This window comes from Pongo abelii, chromosome 2, assembly GCF_028885655.2.
Source record: "Pongo abelii isolate AG06213 chromosome 2, NHGRI_mPonAbe1-v2.0_pri, whole genome shotgun sequence".
NCBI classification, from domain to species: Eukaryota; Metazoa; Chordata; class Mammalia; order Primates; family Hominidae; genus Pongo; species Pongo abelii.
The window spans coordinates 167,211,659-167,238,795 of record NC_085928.1 but is presented as its reverse complement, the minus strand read 5'-3'; the positions used below and the strand labels follow the sequence as shown (position 1 = coordinate 167,238,795).

Genomic DNA, 27,137 nt, shown 5'->3' with positions numbered 1-27,137 from the left:
TGTCTGGTTTTGATATAAGAGTAAGGGTGGCTTCATGAAATGAGTTGTGAAATAAAGTTTCTGAAAGAATTTGTATACAATGGTTATTATTTCTTTCTTAATTGTTTTGTAGAATACCAGTGAAGCCATCTGTGTCTCAAATTTTCTTTATGTGAATGTTTTTAAGTATACTTTCAATTTTAAAGTAAATAAATATAGGGCTATTCTGGTTATCTAGTTTTTCTAGAGTGAGCTTTGACAGTTTTTGTCCTTCAAGGAACTTGTCCACTTCATCTAAGTTGTCGAATTTATTGACATAAATTTCCATAAAATTGTCTTACTTTCCTTTTAATATCTCCAGAATCTGAAGTGATGTTAACTCATTTATTCCTGATACTGGTAATTTGTGTCTTTTCTCTATTTTTCCTATCAGGCTGGCTAGCATTTTTTCAGTAAAAGGATATGTCCCCTTTCTTTCTCTTTGCTAATACTGGAAAAATTAGAATTATTTTTTACCAGTTTGGCAAGAAAAACTGGCACATCAGTCAATGGGTTTCTTTGCTATCCCTCTCTTTCTGCATCAGAATTATTTTCAATTATAGAATTGTTATTTCACTGATGTTTTTATAAAGAAACCATCATTCATGAATTTTTTTATTGAATTCTTTCCTTGTGCTAATAGTAGTAGAGCTGAGGTTCCTCAGATGAGTTAAAACCTCATGCCTGTCCTTGAGGGGTTGTCAGCTAGTGGGAGAGAATGAGAATTATATAGTAGAAGTCTGTACGAGTTACCCTGTGGAGACAAAGGAGGATGTGATCAGCTCTACTAGGCATGCATATCTTTCCAGAGAGGAAGAGGTAAGAGTTATGGTTGGAAGAAGAGTTGGCATTTTACAGACAGCTCATGGTGTTTGAGATTGAGGGACTGGCAGGAGCAAGGCACAGAAGTAGAAGGGAGAGTGATGAGTATAAATCATTAGTCAGGGTTTTTTAGTTGCAAGTGACAGAAGCAGTTCTTGGGTGATTAAACAGATATGGATTTTATTATGATAATGGAAGTTCGCAAAATTTCTGGGAAAACTGAATAATCAAAACCACACTGGAGAACAGGCATTATGAGGAAGCCCCTGCTGCTCCTGTACTAGGTCCTATGGGAAACCACCACTGCCCCCACAGGTGCCAATGCTGAGCCAGGAACTTGCTCTTGCTACTTCATCTGCCCACGAAGGACAGAACTTTCTGCTACCAAATTCAGTGACACAGTGGTTTCTACAGTCATCCTTCACCAGATCGTTTATTTCTAAATCACAGTTTTGCATGGAGAGTTTGATTGATCTTAAATTACCTTCACCTATTTATTCAAAGTTTATTCAACAACTCGGGTTCGTATTAAGTGCCAGATACCATGTCAAAGTCTAGGGATCAACCGAACAAATAAAGTATCTGCCCTCATAAAGTTTATATTCTAGAGACAGTGGCGAGAGAAGGGTAATTTTTAAAAAGAAATAAATAAGTAAATTTGTAATATGTCAGTTGATAGTAAGTGCTATGGACAAAAATTTGAAAATAAAGCAGGAAATGAGACATGCCTGGAAGGGAGAGTATGTTGCTCTTTTACAGAGATTGATCAAGGGAAACATGTATGGGTAATGTATAGTAATGGGTAATGTATAGTAAAGATATGAAGGAAGTGAAGGAGCAAGCCATGTGAACTTCTGGAGTAAGAGCCTGCTAGGCAGAGGGAATAGCGAACGTAAAGGCACTGTGGTGGGAATTACCTATTGTGACAAGGATTCTCTGTGTAGCTCCAGTGTAACTGGAGCAGAGAGATCAAAACCAAGAATTGTAAGAGATAAAGTTGAAGATGTGGGGGAGATGGGGAAGCCATATCATATAGGGCTTTGTTAATCATTGAAAGGACTCTGGCTTTGACTCAGGGTGAGATGTAGAGCCATTCCATTGCACCATATTGAACAGAGGAGAGTCAGTTCTGGCTTGTATTTTAGTAGGATCACCTGGATGCTCTGTTTAGACTATATTTTAACATACCAAAGACAGAATCCAGGGAGCCATTGCAATAATCCAAGTTAGAGTTGAGATGATGGTGTTTTGATCACAGACAACAGTGGTAGTAAAGATGGTGAAAAGTGATAGGCTCTTGGATGTATTCTGAATGTAGTGACCTCACTACAAAGGGTTGTTTGTGCATAAGCAGGGGAAGCAAAGATGAAGAGTCAGGTGCAGACTAGATTACAAAGTCCCTTGCGTGCCAAGCAAAGGAATTTGATTTCATCCTCAGGTAATGGGTGCCACTTGTGAATTTTAAGTAGAGATTCATATATCATATTTTATTTTAGAAAGCTGATTTAGTGGCAGAAGTGAGAATGATGTTGAAGAGGCCATGTTAGAGGCAGTGAGAGCTTTGAAGAGACTAATGTCAATAGCCAGACAAGAAAGGATGAAGAATTTACAAAGAAAATAGCTATTTATCTATGACAGTAGATAGAGGAAAAATGGTTGTATATTCATTTTCTGTTACTCTGTAACAATTACCATGAACTTAGTTACTTAAACAACACACATTTATTATTTCATACTTTCTGTGAGCTAAGAGTTCAGTCTTGGCTTAGATGGTTCCTCTGCTCAGAATCTCACAGGGCTGTAGTCAGAGCATTGGCTGGGCTGTGTTCTCATGTGGAAGCTTGTCTGGGTATCTTCCAAGTTCACTAAGGTTGTTGGAAGAATTCATTCCTTTGTGTCTGAAGGACTGAGGGCCCTGGCTTCTTGCTGGTTGTTGGCTGCAGGCCACCTTTAGCTCCTAGACTCTACTCATAGTTCCTTGTCATGTGGGCTTTCTCAACGTGGTCCATTACTCCATCAAGCCAGCAAGGAGACTCTCTAGAGGAAGTTTGCCAGCAATATGGAGCCTTAGCAATATAAGGCAATCACAGGAATAGCATTTTATCATCTTACTTCATTCTATTCATTAGAAGCAAGTCACAAGTCTCACCTACACTCAAGTGGGAAAAATTACACAAGGGGGAAATAAACACCAGAAAGTGGATCATCGAGGGCCACCTTGGGATCTATCCAAAATGTTAAGGACACATTATAGATAAGACCCAGAGAGTCACTGGATGTGGGTGAGAAAAGGAGGGGGCGAAATACAGGATGACACTCAGCTTTCCTGTTTGTATACTTGGTAGATGGTGAGGGCCCTCACCAAAATAAACACAGAAGGAGAAGCTAGTTTGGGAGAATAATGAGTCTTCTCTAATTTGGGAGTATGTTTTATCAAAATGTTCTTTATTATAATGAAAAAAATGAATAAACCTTAGCCATAGGGCCCTATTTCTGTTCTTAAAGAAACTTGACTCTTGGCCGGGTGCGGTGGCTCACACCTGTAATTCCACTTTGGGAGGCTGAAGCTGGTTGATCACTTGAGGTCAGGAGTTTGAGATCAGCCTGGCCAACATGGTGAAACCCCATCTCTACTAAAATACAAACAAACTAAAAAAAAAAAAAAATTAGCCGGGTGTGGTGGTGTGCGCCTATAATTCCAGCTACTAGGGAGGCTGAGGTGGGAGAATTGCTTGAACCCAGGAGGCGGAGGTTGCAGTGAGCCAAGATCGCACCACTGCACTTCAGCCTGGGCAACAGGGCAAGACTCCTTCTCAAAAAAGAAAGAAAGAAAGAAAGAAACTTGACTGTCATAGTTCATGCCACATGCTATTTTGCTGAGCTAAAAGGGAGTTCCTGGCTGTGTCTGAGTTTTTGTGCCTGCAATGGACTCTTAAAAGCTGGAAGGCTGACCATAGAAATGGTGCGCTTGCAGGAGCTTTCATGATTACAGGTAAGAAAAACTATTTATAGAAAATGAAATCATTCAGAAGTTCTCAGTGTTTATATGTAACTCACCTGTGTAAGTTGCCTTAGAATTTACCTCTTTTCTGTAAAGAAAACGTCTTTGTCTGATTTTGTGGTTACAGACAATGTTTTATTTCAAGTTTCCCAAAGGAGGGTAAGGAGTGAGAGTTAGACAGGAACAGAGGGGAAAAATAAAGACAAAGCAATACTCTGTAAAACTGATTACTCAAACACATTTTTGACAAACAGGTGTAATATCTGGTTGCTGTTGCCATTCTGCCACCAAGAAACCTGATGACTTCATTTGGGCCTCTTCAACCAGCTGCCCCTAAAGCTAGCAAGATCGACCCTTCAGTGTCCACTGATAAATTCCTAAACAGCATAAGTGATTTTAGGAAATTTTTGAAAATTGTGTATGAATGGATGGATTCCATGACAAGGGTATTGAGGTCAAATGGTTATGTGGCTAGGTACTGCCAGGCAAGTCTAAGAGATTAAATTTAATTATTCTGGGGGACTCAAGTATTGAGGAAATGACTATGTAGCTGGTTAGGAAAAAATAATTTAGAAAGTCCTGTTTTCAGGTACACTGAATGACTATATTCCTTTCCAGGCCTTTCTTGCATCTACTAGTTGTCAGAGGAAGCCTGTGGTTGTCACTGAAGGAGCCCATTTGTCATAGATAGTTCCTGTTGAGTCTCTTAGTCCACTTAATTTTCAATGAGCTGCACCCAGGAGAGCCCTCCCACAAAACTAGGTTAGGCTGATTCTGTCAGGTGGAAATTTTTTAATGGCAAATGGCAGAAAACCCAATCTAAAATCACTTAAGCTATTAAGGAATTTATTAGTGTACACTGAAGGGTAGGTCTTGCTAGCATTAGGTGCAGGTGGTTTAAGGGGCTCAAATGAAGTCAACAGTTTTCTTGGTGGCAAGAGGGCAATAGCAGCCAGACCTTACACCTTCTTATCATCAAGCCCAGCAGCTTCGACTTTTTACTCCCAAAGCTGAGCTTTCATCATTGTCCTCTCATTGGCCTAGAAGGGGTCATACACCTGCCCTGCACTAGTCACTATGATCATAGGAGTGCAATTACTCTAATTTGGGTAAGACCAATTAAGGCCCATCCTGTTTATGGGCATCAGCTGTACCCAAAGGACATAGTTTCCCAAGGGAAATTTGGGTGCAGCTTTGACTAGAAGTAGAGTAAGTGAATGTTGAGTGGCAAACACAAGAGAAAGTAATCTTCACCCCATGAGTAGTCCTTTTAATTGGGCTAGTAATTTTTTTACATGCAGCATGATTGCCACCGAACGGAAATATTTTTATTTCCACTTGTACACCTTACACCTGACTTCCCCCCCTGCAGCCCCCGCCCCCACCCTCCCTGTTACCCTCACATGGTTTGACTGAAAGTTCCATTCGGGAGAGGCTCAGAAACGTTTTATCACTTTATGTGAAGGCAAAACCTCAGATCAATAAGGGAAGAAAGCCCATGCCATACACTTAAAGGGAGAGAAGAGCCTCTAGATATAATAATCCACTGGGCACCACCAATTAATTTATGCATTAGAGGTTTTAAAGTGCATTCTCCTTAAAAGAGAGAGAGAGATGAGACGATGTGGGAGTACTTGTGAGGGATCCCCAATGAATTAGGTCTGAAAAGAGGAGTTCTATATTTGGATGGTAAAAGGAAGGGAGTTAGAAATTTGGGTGGATGCAAGAAGGAACCATGAGGGTTCAGAAAAATCTCTAGTGCTACCAGGGATGTTTCATTAAGTTGTTGTGTGTTTCGTAAGCAATACCAATAGTATAATTAGACTTTTGCTCCTTCACACTAGCCATTTTGCTTCTCTTGTGGTATTTTTCTTCTATCATATTTGATACCATTTCATTCCAGTGCTTCCCTTCCTCCATTCCCTCTCCAAGCCTTTTTCCTGATGCCTGCTAAAAGGCCCCACATCTGATATTAACCTAAAACTTCCTTGATTTCTTAAAGTGAGTTATTCATTAACAGAACCTAAATTACTGGTTGTTAGGCAAATCTAATTCTTTCAAACTACAGATCTGCTCAGAGATATCTGTAAATCTAGTGTAGAAATAAGTGAAGCTTTGTGCCAATTGTTAGGTCTAAGCAGAAGTTTGGGAGAGAGAAGAAAAGTTACTCATTTGCCCAATTCCGCACAGTGAGTCCATGGGGAGGGAATGAAATGTACCACTGGCTTGACAGGCAGCTCAGGGGGACGCGGCTGCAGCCCACAGGACTGAGCAGCAGCTGCAAGGCTGCCTCTGAGCGTGGTCATGGGTCCCAGCTGCAGTGCTCTAAAGATCAAGGATTTTGCCTTCTATTTTCTATGACCAGAGATTCCTGTGCAAAGAGGTATGGCTATCTTCTTTCATGTCCTTTTGTTCAGCAAAAACAAAAGCTAATTAAAGTAAATGTCAGAGGCTGCAGAGAAGCAAAGAGTGGGGGATAGGAGAATGGAGCTGAGAAACTTCCAGGGGCTGGCTGATTATGCAGATAAAGCACATTTGGGAGCTGTGTGTCTAGCCATGTATGCAGGCATTTTGGTTATTAGGGTAAAAATGCCACTTCTCTGTGGGTTATTAAAACATGTCTCTAGGCCTCAGGAGCAGAAAGCTGTGCTTCTAGATTCATATTATGTGCATTTTTGTTTTACTCCTTAATAATCTAGTCTCATTTCTATTTTATACTTTTGTTTACCTCAATCAACATTTTGCAACCAGCAAAGAAACTGGCTCTGCCTACGGATTTTCAAAGAAAATTAAATATTATAGCATCATTACAGTCAGTGGGTTGAACAGGGTCACCATTACTGTTTGTTGCTGCTGCCGTTTTTTCCTTTGGTGTTTCAGATATCTTACAAATCATAATTAAATCTAACCACTGTTTTATTCTTTCAGATACACACTTAAATTGTTGTAATAATCAACCATTGGATTAAATGACATTTATATATTTTTGATTTAAAAAGCAGAAAAAATATTTAGAGAAATATTTGAGTTGGTCATATAGATATTTAGTACATGAAACTTAAACGTAAATGGAGATACATTTAACATTAAGTTTTCCACGTAGTTTGAGAGTTTTGGTACATTTTCTGGAAGAACAAACCCACGACTTTGAGTTATGATTTTTCAGCAAGATTTGTATTATTCCAGAGCAAAAATGACCAGCAAAGTCAAAATTTACAGGTGAAAATGAATATACTATAAAATTATGACAAGTCACAAAAGCCTTGATTTTAGAAAGTTTATTAGACTTAAAGATAAGTATTTCTCATCCTTTTTGAAGGAAATATTTCCTATTTGTGCTTTAATAAATTGAAATATGTAATCAAAATTAAGTAGTTTTTTGGGCTCTTGACTAAATAGGTCACCAAATCTATTTTTTCATGTACTTATGAAATAAGCCTGCTACAAACTTAGATCGTATGTACTCTAGCAAAAAGACAGGGCTGAAGCCTTTAGCACCGCTTGGAATAAGCCAGACTCAGAGGCTTTCAGCAGAAGTGAAGTGTAGCAGCATGCCACAGCCAAGGAAGCCCAGAGACATCCAGGGAACAATAGACATCTTGTGGGAAGGGCTGAAATGTGTGCAGCCAATTCCCATGGGAACGCCTGTAGTCCTTTCACGCTGTGTGAAAAAGATGCTCCTTCAAAAGAATCTGTAATCCTTTCTTTCAAGGGAAAAATCTGAGAACTTTATTGAAAGTTTCTAGACCCCAAATGGGTCTAAGTTTGTTCATGAGCATTTTTAATACAGGTGAATAAAACGAAAATGTTTTGATGCAGAGTAATGTAGTCTAAAGTGTAATGTAAATAAATATTGCCATTCTAGAATTTTCTGAAGTGAGGAAGCCAGGGTATACCCTAACCTAAGTTGCAAGCTAGAGGCTGAATTCTTCAGAATAAGTTGGTTTCTTGAGTTAATTATGGTGATTGAAATCTCCCCCAAGAGTTTCAATTATTCTACAGGCAGTATGCCAATAGTGTGGCGATTAAGTCCTCCGGTTCATGTATATTTTCATTTAGCAGAATCTACAGATGCATAATAGAGTAAGCCACTAGTGTTTTATTAGTGGGCATTGAGTGTAGGTCACCTTGAAAAGTAGTAAAGAAAGTAGCTTGAGCCCTGGAGGGCCACTCCTTTCTCACTAATAAACACGGGAAAGAGTGCTACACTTCCATGGAAAACTCAGGTGTTTGGATTACCCAGCCACAAAAAGTTTGAGATACATTGTATTCTAGCCTATTTCTGCTCTGTAAAAACATTCACTGTTATTGTTCAACCTTGGTGGGGGTAGGATCACAGTAAAACTATCTCTCCGGGAAACAAGATAAGGTTGCCAAAAAATCAACAGGGAAACTTCATTCAAAAGAATGAAGTTTACAGATGAAAAGTGAACAACCCAGAGGTAAGAACAGGATGACTAAGATAGGGAAAGGACAACAAAGGTATAAATATGGCACATATGGAAACAACCTAAACATCTTTAGCTCTGTGAACTCAATTTAGTGAACAGTACAGTCGTGTATTAATTTTTAAAAGGTATGGCATTGGGATGTGTTAACTGGTGGACCATCTATAGGAATAATAGTACCCTTAAGGATATGATTGCTGGCACTTTTTCTGTGGTTGCCATATGCCAGGCTCTGTGTTAAATGTTTTGTATCATCTCCTTAAACCTCCCAACAACCCATATCACAATCCTCAGGAGCAAAGGAGGAATTCCAGGCTCAGGGAGTCTAATTAACCTGCCCACGTTTACACTGCACGTAATGGCATAGCTGAGCTTGGAACCCAGTTGAGTCTAGATTCCCATACTCTTACCACTCTGCTCTTCTTACTGGAGTTCCATAGAGTGTCCAATTCAGGACTCTACACCCTTTAAAAAAATAAAACTGGATAAAAATCTAGGGATTAAAAATCAGTAATAATGAATAGAAGATTAAAAGGGAAGACCAAAGCAATATCATCTATTCCATTAAAAGACGAGACTTCATTAGTATATTGTAAATTAGAAAAACTACTAATGAAAAAATACAGCTACTCATGAATGACTGGATTCTTGATTTCTATAAAGGAATTCTTCAAGGGGATAGTTCTCCAGATGTGGATGGCATAAAAATATGATTGATCACCAACTGTCTAGGCAGATTTACGAGGTCGTTCTCCTGGAACATATGACCTGGTTTTACTGTGGCCACCCTGACCACACCCTTTAAGTAGACACACCCTAGTGAGCACAAAGATGAGATTATCTGCAGGATAGCTGCCTGTACGCATTGCCAGAAGACAGATGATTTGATAGCTATAGATCTACCACAGGAACAGACAACTTAGGGGTAGAGAAGAATGCAGTCTTAGAAACCTTGCTTTTTAAAGTGCACTGTTAACTGTTTAAAGAATAAAGGAAGGTTCCAGTGCCCTTTTCTCCGTCGGAGTGTCAGTAGAATAAGCAGGATAAACCTTTTGCCTGAGTGTTGCTGCAATATTTAAAAGTACAAATCCAATATATCTGGTCCACGTGGATTTTTATGAAAAGCTTCCCAGCAAATAACGAAAAAAAGAGAGTACGTATGTTGTGAAGTTTGTTCTGTTTATTAGCAACTTCCCGCATACTTCAACTTTCAACAATATTACTCTAGAGGCAGAGTAAAGGGATACTTTCTTTAGGAGGTGACTCTTACTGGACGTACACTCAGTGTTTCCAAAACGTGTGTGAGATCTCAGGGAGAGAGAAGTGTTAATGAAGCTGCAGTTCTCTTCTCCTCCCCTGGAGCTCCCAGAGGTGGCTCCCTACAGCCATTCCGTTCACCTGCTTGAGTTCCTGTTGAAAATAGTTTCCCGCGTGGCTCGCCCCCGCCCCCCATTCTTCCCTGGGAAAGTATAGATTTTCACGAACACAGGGAGTTCTGTTTTCTCTGTTAAAAACAACTCTCCTTTACTGGAGCAGGCTTTGTGTTTCACCTCAGGAAACACAGCGTTGCACTGGGAGGTAACTCCGCTGGGTGAGGTGCAGCCTGTCACCTGACCGGTCTCTGGGGCTGCCGGTGGCATCAGGCTGCATTCCTTGAATTCTTCCACCCGGCACCGGCTCCGCAATGAACAACTTCAGGTTCACTGAGCTGAGCGGATTCCACTCGCTGTGCCCTCGGAGCCTGCCTGAATCTCCCGCCCAGTCTCAAACCAGACAGCCGAGTAACTGCAAGGGCGCCTTTGAGGAGTAGCACGCAGGTAAAGTCGAGTTTGCGCGGGACAGCTGTGACTCCCTGAAATGTGCCAGTTTGGCGCCGTCATTTCTGTTTTTGTGGTTTCTGTTTCTCCTTACAGAAAGCTGATTCGCCAGCAAATACCTGAAAAAACAAACAAACAAACTAAATGATGAGAAGGTGGGCCTCAGATTACAACCCTTTAAAGATTAGGGAAAGAAATTATGAAGGAAGCAAATTAAAGGCAGTAAGAATTTTATAAGCCAGCTTTTAAAAATCATGCAAGAAGTATGAGATTTTGGAGTCTGGCCTACCTGGATGTGAATATTGGCTCTGTGTGTAACCTTGGGCATGATACTTAACCTCACTCGTCCTGTTTCCTCTTAGGTGGTAATATCTACCTGCAGAGTTGATGGGAGAACTAAAAGAAGAAAGCATCTAGTGTCTAGCAAAAAGGTTGATGTGTAGAAAGTATTTTAAGTATGTGCGCATATGTGCATGTGTGTATATGGTATGCTTGTGTGTACATGGTACATGTATATGTACACGTGCACACAGGCCACAGGACTATGACATTCATAAGGGTAGGGAGTTTCTCAGAACATGAGGTAGAATTTGATCCGGCTCTGACCTTCCCTGCTGTTGCAAAAAGACCAGCAGGAGAAGCCAGACACCTGAGCAAAATATTAATGAGAGCTGCTGAAAAATAAATAATGTGCCTTGCCAGTCCTTATTTAGGGAGGGATGTGCAGCATGTGGAGGTACTCATTGAATGAGAGCTGATGGGAAGGGAGGCAGCTCAATAATAATTATCTCACACAGTCATGAATACAACTATCCTGGGAGACCAGCTGCCTTCAATCCTGACTCGGCAACTTACTCTTCAAGTGCCTCTTGAAGGCTGGCGGTTACTTTCCTCTCCAAACATCAGTTTTTGATTGCATGGAATTGTCATAAGAATTAAGTGGCTTAGTATATGAGAAGCACTGAGATAAGTACCTGACACATGGCAAACACCCACCAAATGTCAGTTGTACCATTATTTTATAAAGGGCTCCTTTACACATTATCACCTGTGACCCTCAAAAACACCCTGATGAAATAGACGAGGTGTGTATTAGCCCCATTTTGCAAATAAGAAAACCAAGGCTCAAGAAAAGAAAAAAACATGAACTAAAGGTCCCATAATAGCTGAGTAGCTGAGCTGGGACATGACCCTCGGTTCCTAGATGAACAGATGACTTAGTATGAACTCAGCACAAGTGCATTGAATAAAACCTGTAAAAATCTTAGCTATCCTAAAGGTGCTTCTCAAATACCATTTCCTCCATAAAGCTATTCATTATCATCTTCCCCTGGAAGTGACTTCTCTCTCCCTTGTACTTCCCCAAACTTCTTTTTGTAGTTAGTATCCAGGAGATTTTTCTCTTGGTCACTCCCATATTGTAGAAGGTGTTTTGAAGATCACAGTTGAAAATGTGCAAAAGAGCCCTTTGAAAAATGATGTGTAAGTCTCACCTCTGCCCACTCCACCCCTAGGTTTATGAAAGCTTTCCTGTATGGCTGTGTGTTAAACAACTTGATGTTTCTGTTTAGGGCCCAAAGCAATGTTTTGCATGTGATGGGCCCTCAAGAGTAACAGCTGAAGTTGGCAGCATGAATGTGGGACTCCACACCAGGTGTCATGTAAATGTGGAGTGTGCAGAAAGAGCCCAGGAAAAGCCTGGGGGTGCTCCTCTGTACCAGCACGTATTTCTGCTCCTTCTTGGAGCTCCTGAGCATCTATGACTGGAGCAGCTGAATGTACTTCATGGAGTGCCACAAGTCCAACAAGCTGACAGGTCAGGTGAAGTCATTTCCATCCAATTTTCCTGAATATTATTTTATTGAGACTCTTGTCACTGTAAGTATCTGAGCCTGGGAGGAAAATATGTTAAGACAAAAATGTAGGAAAACACTGTGCTGATTTTTCTTAGAGATATTGTGATTTGCCCTTCCACATTTCCCAGGGTGCAAACTACTTTTCAGTACCTCACTTTGTGCTCCACCTCCCTCTGAAAGCTTACCACTCTCCTTTGCTCTCCCTCCAAGCATCTTCTCCTGTGTCTGTCTTGCACTCTGGTTGCTCTAAATCCCAGGGCATAGAATGGGCAAGGATCCAGGAGCAGTGTAGAAGGGGAGAGGAATTCACTTTCTTGCTTGATAACCCTGCTCACACCTTCATCACTAAATATTAATAATGCTCTGAGGACATTTACTCCTAACAGTAGCCTCACATCTTACATGGAGTCAATATTTCATAATGATTATGAACTTGGAGTCTAGCACTACTGGAGTCTCTGGGTTCAAATTCCAGCTCCCCAGCTTGGTAGCTGCATGGCTTTAGCAGTTATTTAACTACCTCAGGTTGCTTACCTACAAAGTGGGGATGACATATCTTCATATAGTTATGAGGATTAGATGAATTAATATTTGCAAAGTGTTTATGCCTGGTACGTAGATAAAGGCATGTAAGTGTTAGGCTTCATTTTTCAAAAGCTGATAGATAGTACAAAAATTGCATATAGAGAGTATTTTCCTTAAAATCCCTATGACTCATGAATTGTACCACTCACAATACTACAGATAGCTTATTTAGTTGAGTGTCTAATGAAAGCTTTGGCTTGTATTTAGAAGCCATGTTGTTTGAAGAGTATGTGTCTTTAAACTTGCATTCAACACAAAGAGGTGTTCTCACAATAATAGCTCAGAGGAGAGGTCTGAGACTACCCAAGGGAACAATAGATTCTCCTCTCCCTTTTCACACTCTTCCTGGCAAACTATTCAGAGTAAAATGCTAGGCAGAAATGCCTATTGCTTATATTAAATAACTCACTCTTGGCTCTCGCCAAGCATGTGGCTACATTTGTAAGCTACCCACATGTATGAGGTGATTCCACTCTACTGTAAACTGTGAGGGAAGCGCACTAGACTGAAATCAGTAGACTCTCCTTGCCACAGCTATTATAGGGCCTTGGGGAAGTCATTAAACCTCACTGGCCATTAAATGATTACTAAGGTCTCTGCCAGTGCAAATGGTCTGTGATTTTATTAGGCCCAGAAGGGAGCTGATGAGAATAATCAGATGTCTAATTTGTGCCATTGCCTTCCTCTCTGTAGACTGTTAATTGGGTGAGAAATATAGTGGGACTTTATTACTTCAACTGGAATAGAGGGAGAGTTGCCTGATCCCAAAGTCCTCCTTTTTAGCCCGCATGGCAAGGCTATCATGTTCATTTTAGTGTTAAAGTTCATCTTCATGTTCAGTAGAGATTTATCTAATGCCATTCTCCTAAGCAGCATCTTTATTTTATTGCTACTTGATTATAGAGTACATAGGAGTAGGGTAAGTACTGAGGTCACCTTTTTGACTGACAGAGCGGGGAACTTCTACTGCTAGCATAGCAAGGCAGCCCAGCCGAGAGGGTAAGCACTGGTTTCTGTGTCCAGGTTCTGGAAGAAAGGGTTTGAGGAAGTGGGTCTAGGAGATGTTTCCTATGCTCCCTCTTTTCCTTTTGTTCTCCCTTTCTGTTTGATTCCCATGAGAATCTGCTTGAGGAAAATCTGGCAAGTGTTAGGCATGATTGTTGTTTGTCTTTCTGACATGGAAAGAAGAGAAGGATGTAGAAAGGAGAAAAGTGTGGGGCTCATGTTGACTTTTAAAGTTCAAATTAAATTCTGGAGAAACCTAGTAATTTTTGACAAGACTTTTTGAGACAAAAACAAGGAAAGAGCTCATTTAAAGATCATTAAGCCAGGAACTATTACTCTAGGCACATGTTTCCAAGTTTCTTTTTTCTCTCTCTCTCCGCGGGACACTGAGTTCACATTGGGAGCTTATGCCATTCTGCCAGTGGCTATATTGTGTCATTTGTTTCCCTTGCAGAGAGTGTCAATGAAGACCTCAAAGTCTGGAGAAAAATGACCTTTCATGGAATAAGAAGTATACCTCCTTCTACATGTTTTTGTCTTACTGACCTCTGATAACTGAAACACATGACTCTGGGTCTGTAGAAAGTCAACTGATCAAACTCATCCTCACCATGCATCAACTGTTCAGACTGGTTTTGGGACAAAAAGATCTTTCACGAGCTGGGGACCTCTTCTCCTTAGATGACTCTGAGATTGAAGACAGCCTGACAGAAGCTTTGGAGCAAATTAAGATAATTAGCTCATCTTCAGTAAGTAAACTGGTTTATGGACTACAACTCTGAAATGGCCTATCCTAGAGCTAGAGATTTGTATATATCCTGGCAGAAAGATCTTTGCAGGGGAAAGAGGAAATACCACTAATATTGGTCTCTCTTAATCTGCTCTGTGGGTTTGTTGGCATCTAAGAAATATCAGTAGGGAAGTCATGGCTTAGTGGGGGGCGGTTAGATCATCTTTTGCCCACTCACAAAGACCAGAATTCTGAAAATTGCAGACCAGCGTGGAATTCTCACAAAAATATTATTTAGGGGCTATTTTTATATCCTTGAAATGACACTGAGAGGAGAGGGAGCCAATCCAGGGAAAAGCAGACCTGCAGAGCTGCACAACAGCATCAGTAAACAAGAGCAGGGTGTGTGTGGGAGGCTGAATAGTGAAAGAAGGCAGGATGACACCTCCTGCCACGAAGGTAATACGAGACAAGGACAATGATCGCTTTGCTGCCAGAAGTGACAGTTGCCCAGGGCTTGATAACGCTGATTCTGTTTACTTCTGTATTGTCTCTATTTTTTATGTTTCCCTTGCTTCTTTTTCTACCCACCTGCACCCCCACTCCCTGGACCCACCATTTAATTCCACCCACCCATTATTAGTCCCCAGTGTGATGAGACAGATGTAAAACCTCCCATCAATACTTGCATTCCTTTGCTTCTCTTCAATGTCAAGATTATATATTCTGAAAGCACTTCCCAAAGGGGATGGATGTGGAGTGCCCAGTGTGGTTTCATGTTGACCTTCTTGATTGTACTTGGACCCTCCATGAGAATGGTCCCACTTCAAAGGCCTAGGGCCACCAGGCATCCACCCACATCCTCCCAGCTCAGCAGTGTTTGCCAACACTTGGCACAGACACCCATTGGGAAGATGAAAGTGGTGGGACTCAAGCCATATAATACTGAATTGGCAAATGTATGCATATTTCAGAAACAACGGCGCTCTTCCATGTTACAAAGAAGATATATTTAAAAGGTATACTGGCAACCCGTGCAGCCTCCGCTTCAAGCCTATTTTCTCTTGCTGACTGCCATTAACATGCCGAACTCTCCCCAGTGACCAATGAAGTCACTGTTCAAAAAACTCTTCTTTTCTCAGGTAATGTCTTTGATGGCAATTACTCATCCACATCTTTTCCAGAACATTAATCAACTTAGTTTGACGCAAAGTACAACATGTTCCCGGTACATTTTCATTTTCTGGGTAAGATTTTTGTCCTGTTTTCAGAAGCCCCTTCTTTCACACTCCTCTGCAAATCAATTGGCTGAAAATTACACTGGTTTTCATTTTCTTACTAGGAAAACAAAACAAAACAGAAATCAGATCACATAAGTTCCCTAAAGCCTACTTCCACTAGAGGTCACTAGTGGCCAGTTATTTATTTTGTTTCCATCATTAATTGCTTTGTTTCACAGACACCAAATTCAGAATTTTAGGACTAGTGACTCAGTTCTATTATATAGCTCCACTGGTTAACTATTAAGGCTGGCAGGTCCCTTGTCATTAGGATCATTGTCCATTCCTTAAGCTGTCCAAATAGCATCTCACTCTACCAGGAGTTCTGGAGAGCCAGGAGTTCGTGTGTCTTCTTCATCTACTAACTTTTACCACATCTTACTTCTTCCATTTCTCTATCTGTAACCCTCTCATGGAGCAGAAGAAAAATGGTAGCTTCTAATTTACATATATCAAGTTTGAGGTTACCAATGCCAGCAGCTCCTTATCTTCCTTTTCTGATTAGCACATGGAACCACCATGCCTGCTCTATGGCTCACTTCCCCTTAGCTGCGTCCCATCCTTCCCTCAGATCCAGCCCCAGCTATTCCTCTCTAGGTCTTTCCTAACAACCTTGGATCTCAGTAATCAATTCCACTTCTCAATTTCTCTTCAGAAACGTAGAACAGGAAGGGATCTTCTAAATCGCCTTTTCCAACTTCCAGCACAGAAGATTGCTGAAAAATAGGTGGCTTCTCCTGCACTTGCAATGATGAGAATATGGTGGGTTTCTAATATTTTTATCTGCTTCTCAATTTTCCTTTGGTAAATTGTCCCTTTCCATTGCATGAAGCCTTGATGGCATCTCCATCAAGGTTCCCTACTCATGAGTGCCCACTACCCTTCCCTATCAGGGGTGGCGGAGAGAAGAGGTGGACACCTGGCCCAAGCTTGAAAATCAGAAGCTTTTCCCCAGTAATTTTAAGAAAGATACCAGCAGAGGGTGATTTATCATGAGGACGGTGCCCCAAAGAAACAGTACTTTACTTCCTCCCCCTCTATCATTGTAGCTGCCTTAATCACTGCTCCTTTTAAGGCCTGGTACTTCACTTTCTCCTCAAATATGTGGGCCACCTCTTATCTTCTTCCTATTGCTATTATTATTATTATTTGCTGTACTTATTCAGACTTTTTCTGTTGCTTATGATCAAAGAACCCTGAAAAGAGAGAGAGCTGTTTCATTGTTGGGAGTTCAAATGGTTAACATGTTCATCTGCTTAGCCAGATGAAATCTTACTTTGTACTTTCTACCTGTTGTCTGTGTTCTGTTCTCTGGCCCCAACAATCAAAAGCTTCTACCCTCTGTTTCTACAAGAAAAACTTTAAACCTTTTGAAGATAAGCACCAGGCTTCACCTCTGGCGTGTCTCCTCCCAGCTAAACATCTTAGTGTCCTTGGATTTTTCCATGACAAAGAAGGAGCCTGTGTCAGGGAAAGGTTACAGCACCTCATGTTGTAACCCTCAACTGTCAGATCTGGAAAACTCAATTTTGTTGGTACCTGAGAAATGCTATCCAAATCATGCTATCCAAATACAAGACTTGGAAATATAAATTAGATAAGAACACGGTGTGCTGATTTACAATGAAAATTATAACTCGTATGGATCAGAATTCTTGTGTGTTTCATGCTGTTCTCCTCAAGTCTGTTTACTCAGTCTTTCTTTGGATAAGAAGTACTTTTATTGATTAGGTTTCTTCCTCCTCCATTACAATCACATTCCAGCCCTTCCTCCCTGAGATTACATCTAACTCACTTGCAAAGTCACCCATCAAAAGACAATGTCTTGGTTTAGGTCTCTACTGGCTAATCCCACTCATACGAGTGGACTTTATTGGTTTAATCCTCAAAGGACAATCTTGTTTCTACGTTGTTAGAGAAGGCTTCATTGAAGCTCCCAGGTACAACCTACACTCTTAACATTCTGGTTACCCTCCTTTGGAATAGTACTAATTTATTATTATAATTTATCATTGCCCAATACTCAGACGAATTGCTTAGAACAACTACTAATACTAGTCAAATATTCTGTGTTTTTAAAAAATCAGTTGTCCACATTTATCTTGTGATGTGCTAAGGCATTCAGGTTGAATCAAGACTTATAATTAGATAAGTTTAAATTTTTTAAAGTGTATTCTGCCACATTTTAAACATTGCAAAAAAAATTATTGTCTTTAAGCCCTTAGTCCAGAATATGTCTTTTAAATATCATGATTCTGTCAAATATATTACTTAGCACTTTCAGCTTTGTGGAATCCAAAAATGTGGCAAACAAGCCTCCAATCCTTCCCCCAAAGCCACTCACAAAAATAATTAAACTTTACTAGATTTCACTGTCCAGTCCATGTCCTCTTTTTCTACCAGTTACTACAAAATACTACTATGAAATATTTTGCCCTTATGTTTCACTTTCAAAATGTGACTTCTCAACTCAGTATCCTCTCCAAGTTCCCAAACATACCCTTAAGTTTTGTCTTTTCATTTCGAGTCCTTTCTAGACCACTCTTACCAGATAATCACTTGTACTAACTTGGCTTTCCTCCCAGGCTACTCCGAGTGAGATTCTCTTATCCACTCATCCATCCACTTCTCCCACCTTTCCATTGGTGTTCACCTCATGCCCAACCGATCCACCCACCTTCCATTTCTCTTTATTTTTCTTTTAACAATGAAACACACCAGGCACACAGAATCACCCACTTTAACATGTTAGGTACAATTGAAAATCCCTGCATGTCTCTTTTTAATCCAATTCTTCTCCCTCATGCCTCCCAAGGTAACCAATATCCTCCTTGTGGTATTTAGCTATGCATCGTTGCTTTTTGTTTTTGTTTTTGCTACACATCCATGGTTCCAAAGTGAATTACAGCATAGTATTTTGTATTTTTAAACTTTATATAAATGTTGTCATAGGGCTCAAATTACGTTTTTGAGATTTGTCTATATTGGTACACGTAGTTTCAACTCATTTATTTTTGCTGAGGCAGAGTATTCCCTTATATGAATGTGCTACAATGTATCCATTCTTTTTTTGGTTTATATTTATTATTTAAACAGCGCTACAGTAAACATTCTTATAATTGGCAATTTTGGCCAATTATTTCTAAAGTTCTAAATAATTGTAATTGTCAAGTATTTCTAAAGTACACAATTAAAAGTGAAACAACAGGTTTTAGAGTTTTGTGTATTTGCAACTTTGTGATACACCAACAAATTGCTTTCCAAGAGGGATGTGCCAGTTTACACACCCAACATCAGTGTTTGAAAGTTCCAGTTGCTTTATATCCTCACCAGTGCTTGCTTTTATCAGATTTTAAAAGTTTTTTTTTAAATCTAAGTGAAGCAGCATGTAATTGTTTAAATATACACTCCTCTCATTATTACCAAGGTTGACCATTTTTTCATATGCTTATTTGCTGTATGCCATTTGTTTTCCTCTGAAGGAAGTGCCTACCACTTTACTTCCAGTGAAGTGTCTGTTTATGTTTTTTTTTCTTTTTTCTTTTGTAGTCTTAAAATCTTATTTTTATTAACTTGGACTATTTTGTGTATTCTTGTATTAGTCCTTTGTCACCTATGCAGGTTGCATATCTCACTCTGATACACAGCTTATCTCTTACCTTGTAATAAGTCTTGATATCTGATAGGACAGTATTCCCACCCTTCTTTAACATTGCTTTGTTTTTTTCTGTTCTTTAATAATTTTATATTAAGCTTCTCCTGTTTTCTGAACAATTCTATCAGTATCTTAACTGGATGTTATTATATCTATAGATTAATTTGAAGAAAATTAACATCATTATATACTGTCTTTATATCCATAGACATTGCATTTCTATCCCTTTATTTATATGTTTTTAAATGTTGTTCAAAGAGGTTTTATGATATTTTTCCTAAGAATGTTAAGAATATTATACAACTTTTGTTAAATGTATAAGTGTTTTATATTTTTTCTGAGAATACGAATAATGTTCTTTTTTAAAATTATATTTTCCAATTCTATTTTCAGTTGATTATAACATAAATGATTCTTGTATGGTGATCTTATGTTCAGCAAACTCACTCAACTCTCCTACTAATCCTAATAATTTGTCTATATACATTTTCCAGTTTATCCAACAAATATTTATTAGTTGTCTACTATGTTTCAGACACTGTACTGGATGCTAGGATATAAGAGTAATCAAAAAAGACAAAAAAAGCCCTCTGACATCATCCATTTAATTGGGTAAGACAGAAAATAAACAAATAAATAAGGAAGATATGTAGTGTATTAGAAGATGATAAGTAAGTGCTATGTAGAAAATTAAAGCAGAGGGCAGTGACAGGATATCGGAGGCTTGAAATTTCAAATAGGATGCACAAGGTAGTCCATACTGAGACAAAAGCTGACATTTAAGCAAAACTTGAAGGAGATGAGAGAACAATACTTTTGGGTACCTGGAGGAAATCATTTCAGGCAGAGGAACCATTAAGTACAAAGGTCCTAAGGCTGTAGACTGGAGTTTCTGAGGTCAGTGTGGCTGTACTGGAGAAATCATTTCAGGCAGAAGAACCATTAAGTACAAAAGTCCTGAGGTTGTAGGCTGGAGTTTCTGAGGTCAGTGTGGCTGTAGTGAAGGGAACAATGGGGAAAGGGAGATGAGGTTAGGAGAGAAGTGGAGGCTGGATTGTTGGAGTCTTGGGCAGCCAGTGGAGAGTTCTGAGCAGAAGTAACATGGTCTAATTTTTCTATTCCTGTTTTGGGAACAGTCTGTGGAAAGGCAAGAGTGAAATCACAAAGGCCAGTTAAGTGGCTACTGAAATAATTCAGATAAGAAGCAGCAGAGTTTCTGACCATCATGGAGCAGTGGTGGTGGTGAGAAGTGTTCAGATGATCCTAGATGTATTTTGAAGATAGGACCAACAGGATTTGCTGAAGTATGTGCATGTAATGAAGAGGGGGCGGTGGGGGGAAGGGGGAGAGAGAGAGAGAGAGAGAGGGAGAACGAACTTAAGATTTTTGGCCTGAAAAACTAGGATGATAAAATTGTCAATAAGTAAGATGAAGACGACCAAGGAAGGAAGGAATTTGGAAAGGGGGGGTGAGGGGAAGGGAGTGTAGGAAGAATCATGAGTTCCACTTTACATGTGTAAAGTCTGAGCTGTCAGAATTCTGAGTGGAGATGTGCAAGTATTGTATATATGAGTCTGGAGCAGGAGAGAAGTCTGGGCTGGCCATTATAATTTTGGAACTTGTCAGCCTTGAGACTGAGCGAGATCACCAAGGGAGTGAGTGCAGACAGAAAGTAAAAAGTCCAAAGACTGAGTCCAGTACTCAGAAGTTAAGGAGATGATGAAGGACTAGGAAAATAAACTGAGAAGAAATATCCAGTAAAAAAAAAAAGAAAAAAGAAAGTCAGAAAATCATGGTGTCCTGAATGCCAGGTGAATAAACTGTTGCAAGGAAAGAGTGATGTCAAATGCCACTGATTGGTCAAATGAGATTTGTCACTGATTGGTCAAGACTGAGAATTGCCTGAGGTTCAGACACATGAAGGTCATTATGACTCGACAAGAGCAGTTGTCACTGGATGGGTCAGACTGAAAGCCAGATTGGAGTTAGTTTGAGATGGTAGGAAGATAATTAAAGAAAATGAGCAGTGACAACCCTGGGCATTTTCCCATAAAGATCAGAGAAATGGGCTGGTATTTAAAAGAATGGGATGGGGAGAGAGGAGAGAATCAAGAAAAAATATGTTTTAAATGGAAGAAGCACATTCCTTGATTCTTTTTTATGTATAAGTCATCAATTTAAAATAATTATAGTTTTGTTTCTTCCTTTCCAATCCTTATTCTGTTATTTGATTTCTTTGTCTCACATCCTGACTAGCTCTCCAGAACTAGATTGACTAGAATGAGTTATCCTTCTCTCTTTTTATTTAAAGAGAGTTTTCTGACTTTTCAGTGTAAGTGTGTCCGGAATTGGTGGGTTCTTGGTCTCACTGACTTCAAGAATGAAGCCGCGGACCTTCGCGGTGAGTGTTACAGCTCTTAAGGTGACACGTCTGGAGTTTGTTCCTTCTGATGTTCAGATGTGTTCGGAGTTTCTTCCTTCTGGTGGGTTCGTAGTCTCGCTGGCTCAGGAGTGAAGCTGCAGTCCTTCGTAGTGAGTGTTACAGCTCTTAAGGCGGCACATCTGGAGTTGTTCGTTCCTCCCGGTGGGCTTGTGGTCTCACTGACTTCAGGAGTGAAGCTGCAGACCTTCGCGGTGTGTTACAGCTCATAAAAGCAGTGTGGACCCAAAGAGTAAGCAGTAGCAAGATTTATTGCAAAGAGCGAAACAACAAACGCTCCACAGTGTGGAAGGGGACCCAAGCGGGTTGCCAATGCTGGCTCGGGCAGCCTGCTTTTATTCTCTTATCTGGCCCCACCCACATCCTGCTGATTGGTAGAGCCGAGTGGCCTGTTTTGACAGGGTGCTGATTGGTGCATTTACAATCCCTGAGCTAGATACAAAGGTTCTCCACATCACCATCAGATTAGTTAGATACAGAGTTTGGACACACAGGTTCTCCAAGGCCCCACCAGAGCAGCTAGATACAGAGTGTCGATTGGTGCACTCACAAACCCTGAGCTAGACACAGGGTGCTGATTGGTGTGTTTACAAACCTTGAGCTAGATACAGAGTGCCGATTGGTGTATTTACAATCTCTGAGCTAGACATAAAGTTTCTCTAAGGCCCCACCAGAGCAGCTAGATATAGAGTGTCGATTGGTGCATTCACAAACCCTGAGCTAGACACAGGGTGCTGATTGGTGTGTTTACAAACCTTGAGCTAGATACAGAGTGCCCATTGGTGTATTTACAGTCCCTGAGCTAGACATAAAGGTTCTTCACGTCCCCACCAGACTCAGGAGCCCAGCTGGCTTCACCCAGTGGATCCTGCAGGGGGGCTGCAGGTGGAGCTGCCTGCCAGTCCCTCACCGTGCGCTCGCACTCCTCAGCCCTTGGGTGGTCGATGGGACTGGGTGCCGTGGAGCAGGGGGTGGCACTCGTCGGGGAGGCTCGGGTCGCACAGGAGCCCATGGAGGAGGTGGGAGACTCAGGCATGGCAGGCTGCAGGTCCCAAGCCCTGCCCTGCGGGAAGGCAGCTAAGGCCCGGTGAGAAATCGAGCGCAGCGCTGGTGGGCTGGCACTGCTGGGGGACCCAGTACACCCTCCGCAGCTGCTGGCCTGGGTGCTAAGTCCCTCATTGCCGGGGGCCAGCAAGGCCAGCCGGCGGCTTCGAGTATGGGGCCCGCCGAGCCCACGCCCACCCGGAACTCCAGCTGGCCCGCAAGCACCGCAGGCAGCCCGGGTTCCTGCTCGCACCTCTCCCTCCACACCTCCCTGCAAGCTGAGGGAGCTGGCTCCCGCCTTGGCCAGCCCAAAAAGGGGCACCCACAGTGCAGCCATGGGCTGAAGGGCTCCTCAAGTGCCGCCAAAGTGGGAGCCCAGGCAGAGGAGGCGATGAGAGCAAGCGAGGGCTGTGAGGACTGCCAGCATGCTGTCACCTCTCATAAGCATAATGTTTGCTCCAGGCTTTTGGTTAATGCTCTTTATCAGATTAAGGAGGTTCCCATTTATTCCTGTTTTTCTAAGAATTGTTTAATTTTATCAACTGATTTTTCTATCCTCTTGCGATAATCCTATTTTCCCCTTTAATCTGTTAATGTGGTGAATTACAGTAATAGATTTTTCAAATATAGAACCATTATTGTATTCCTGGAGCAAAATAAAATTTGTTGTTTATTTTAATGCATTTTAAAATTGGGCTTGCTATTTTTAAAGTAGTTTTAGAACTATGCTTATATATGAGATTGGTCTTTAATTGTCCTTTTTCCACTGTCTTTACTTGGCTTTGATATCAAGTTATACACAGTAGTTTCATAAAATGAGTTGAGAAATGTTTCCACATTTTCTGTTATCTGCAAGAGTTTTGTAATATTGTGACCTAATCCTCAAAGATTTCATAGAACACTGTAAAACTCTCTGGCACTATAAATTTGTGTATTTTAATAGATTTTTAAACTACTGATTCAATCTCTTTGAGGAAAATTAGGAATTTTGCTTCAGTCACTTTTGGTAAAGTATATTTTCTAAGCAATTTTATATTTTATCTGAGTTTTCAAGTTTATTAGCATCAAATTGTTTGAATTATTATTTTTTTTGGCAGCTTCTGTATTCATTGATATCTTACCAATATTTTCAAAGCTTTGTCTTCTACTTTTTAAAGTTTTGATTTATTGATCATCTGTATAGGATCTTTTCAAAATCTCATTAATTTCTTTTTAAGTCTTTACTACTTTACTTTTTGTACTTTCTCTGGCTTTATTCTGCTGTTCTTTTTTTTAGTCTCCTCAGTTGTATAATTAGGTTATTGATTATTTTAACTTTCTTATTTTCCAATATAAGCATATAAGACCATAAATTTCTTGCTAAGTAACATTTAGTATCATTCTACAAGTTTTGAGATATGTTTTCATTGTAAATTCTAAATATTTTCTTAGTTTTATTGTGACTTCCTCTGACTAACAAGTAATTTAGAAGTTAGTTTTAATTTCCCCAAGAATTTTTATAATCTTTTTGTTGTTAAATCTTTTTTAACAAAAGATTTTTAACAAAATCTTTTTGTTGTTAAATCTTAACTGCATGTAGTCAGAGAATGTGAACTGCATGATATCAGTTATTTCCAAGTAGTTGAGACTTGCTTTGTTACAGAGTTTATGGCTAATCTGTGTAAATTATAATAGCTAATACTTATGTAGCACTTACTGTGTGCCAGAAACTATTCTAAGAGCTTTTCACATTAACATATTTATTTCTTTAAGTAAATTTTTGAGGTAAGTATACTAATATTCCCATTTTATAGATGAGGAAACAGGCATAGAAAGGCTAATAATGTAACTTGACCAAGGTTGTATAGCTAGTAACTAGTAGAACCAAAAATCAAGCCCAGAATGTGAGTTCAGAAGCTATTCTTAGCCACCAAACTATTCTGGGTCTTTTTTTTTTTTTGAGTCAGTCTTGCTCTGTCAAGTGCAGTGGTACAATCTTGGCTAACTGCAACCTCTGCCTCCTGGGTTCTGGGTTCAAGCAATTCTCCTGCCTCAGCCTCCTGGGTAGCTGGGATTACATGTGCCTGCCACCACACCTGGCTAATTTTTGTATTTTCAGTAGAGACAGGGTTTCACCATGTTGGCCAGGCTTGTCTTGAACTCCTGACCTTGCGATCCACCTGCCTTGGTCTCTCAAAGGGCTGGGATTACAGGCATAAGCCACCGTGTCCGGCCTATACTGCCTCTTTAAATGTTTAATATGTGCTTGAAAGGCATGTGTATTCTCTAATTATTGGATGTCTTAATATCTGTATTATTGGATATTAAATATGTTGATTAAATAACTCTTGTTAATGATATTGTTCAAATTTTGTATATCCTCAATAAGTTTGCATTTGTTTGGACTGTCAGTTACTAACAGATATGTTTTACATTTTCCATTATAATTTTGGGTTTGCCAATTTCTCCTTGTAATTTTGTCAAGCTTGTTAGGGGCTTTTTTGTTATGTATGCACAAGTCAAAGATTGTTATTTGTTTCTTGGAGAACTTTTCTTTTCATTAGTATATACTGAGCATTTTTATTCCTAATAAGTTTTGCCTGTTTTCTTTGCAGTAGAAATTATCTATTTTTTCTTTGTCTATCTTTTTACTTTTACCTTTCTATGTCATTATGACTTTAATGTAATTTGTAAATGTTACATAAGTAGATTTTTTAAATAATCAAAATAGAAAATATCTGTCTTTTAATTGGAAAATTTAGTCAACTCATACTTATTATGATAAGCGATCTATTTGTATGTATTTCTTCATTTTATTTGTGTTGTATTTTCTGACTTTTCCATGTTTATTTTTATCTTTTTCTGAAAATTTTTAACTGATTGAGTTTTTATCATTTTATTTCCTGCCACTCTTGGGGCTAGTGGGTTGAAGATTATGTATTCTATTTCTATTATTTTAATATAGTTGCCTTTAACATTTTAGCAAACATACTGATGATATTTCATCAATTCTAAGATAGACATTTTTCCCATATTAAAATCTCTGAAATAAATATATGTTTTATAATTGATGACAATCTTCCAATTGCTGTTGGTCAGGCAGTAGTCATACATAGTTGTCATGGCCTATATGTGCAGGAACTTGTCATATTGTTCTTCATACTGTTACCATTCTAACTGGATTAGATACCTTGTTGTTCCTACCAATGTTGAGTTAAATATCCATTTAAAATGTTTTCAAAACTACTAGACTATAATGTGGCACTGAAACAGAAACTTGCTGTGTATGCAGAAAGGCATGCAGAGATAGCATCATGGTATGTAAGTTTTATATTAGTTAACCAATCATTGGGGGAATGACAGCAATTCCACATTTTCTTGCAAAATAATAACTGGGCACTATATGGAACTTAAAAAAGAGTATAGTTTTTGTTACTGAGATATTGGTAAAAGATAACCTATTACACTATAATAAGTAATACAACTGAGGGCAGGAGAAATGGACAATAGAATAGATGAAAGAAATTTCAAGGAAATGAGAGTCTAGTATGCTCAATTAATATCCTGTATAGGACTCTCTTGGAAGCATGATGCCCCTCACAATTTAACTGCCAGTCTCTTCTCTTTCTTCATGACACACGAAATAATCACAGATCTTCTCATTGATGCCATCTTACATTTGATTAATTACAGTAACTATGTCTAAAGTTATTCAGGAACTCTGTCCTCCTCCTATTCCTAGAAGTACCTTGGAATACTTTAATGCCCATCTTACATGTTATTAACCAGCACTTTTATTTACCTGTGTAATACCCTTGAAACTATTCTTTTTAAATAAGAGGCTTTAAAAAAATATATAGTCAATGCTTGCTTAAAGTACCTAATATTTCCCTGTTTCTTTTTTCACCTTTCTTTTTTTATTGACTTACTTTTTTCTTTGTTTTCCTGAATCCAAGTTCTTGTTTTCTGAAGTATACATTTTAAAAGTATCTTCAGCAAGTGCAGTGGCATGTCCCTGTAGTCCCAATTACTCAGCATGGTGAGGCAAGAGGATCATTTGAGACAGGACTTTGAGGCTGCAGCATGCTATAATTGCATCTCTGAGTAGCCACTGTACTCCAGCCTGGGCAACATAGCAAGACCCCATCTCTGGGGAAAAGAAAGTTCCTTCAGTGAAGGTCTGTTAATGATAAACTCTCTAAATGTTTGTTTTTCTAAAAAAGTCCTTATTTTTGCCCTTAATTTTGACTAATTACCTGAATATGCATTTCTAGATTGGCAGCCATTTCATTTCTCAGTAGTTTCTATTATTGCTGTTATGAAATGTGCTGTCATTTTAATTGCCATTTCTTTACACTGAATCTACTTTTCTCTCTAGTTAATATTTTCCCTGTGCCTTTGGTGTTCTATGGTTTCACTATTACATGTCTAGATGTGGTTTTATTTGTATATTCCTA

At 39.6% G+C, this 27,137-nt stretch overlaps 1 protein-coding gene across 15 annotated transcripts in view; it reads left to right on the top strand.

The window, feature by feature from the left end:
• The window catches only part of VEPH1 (ventricular zone expressed PH domain containing 1), a 315,043-nt gene that overhangs the window by 24,477 nt on the left and 263,429 nt on the right, over positions 1 to 27,137 (top strand). For 4 of the 15 annotated variants that reach the window (XR_008523995.2, XM_054552900.2, XM_063722296.1 and 1 more), the window contains exons 1-2: positions 6,085 to 6,224; positions 14,007 to 14,301. The exons of 1 other annotated variant lie outside the window; for it this stretch is intronic. Coding sequence is in view for 13 of the 14 variants with exons in the window: in XM_054552900.2 (XP_054408875.1) it covers positions 14,164 to 14,301 (138 nt within the window). In the remaining variant the exon portion in view is untranslated. Of the gene's footprint in view, positions 1 to 6,043; positions 6,225 to 9,844; positions 10,107 to 14,006; positions 14,302 to 15,256; positions 15,425 to 16,217; positions 16,325 to 21,151; positions 21,216 to 21,548; positions 21,619 to 27,137 lie in introns of those variants that run through there. 10 more of the 15 variants (XM_024245018.3, XM_063722297.1, XM_063722298.1 and 7 more) reach the window with 8 other exon arrangements.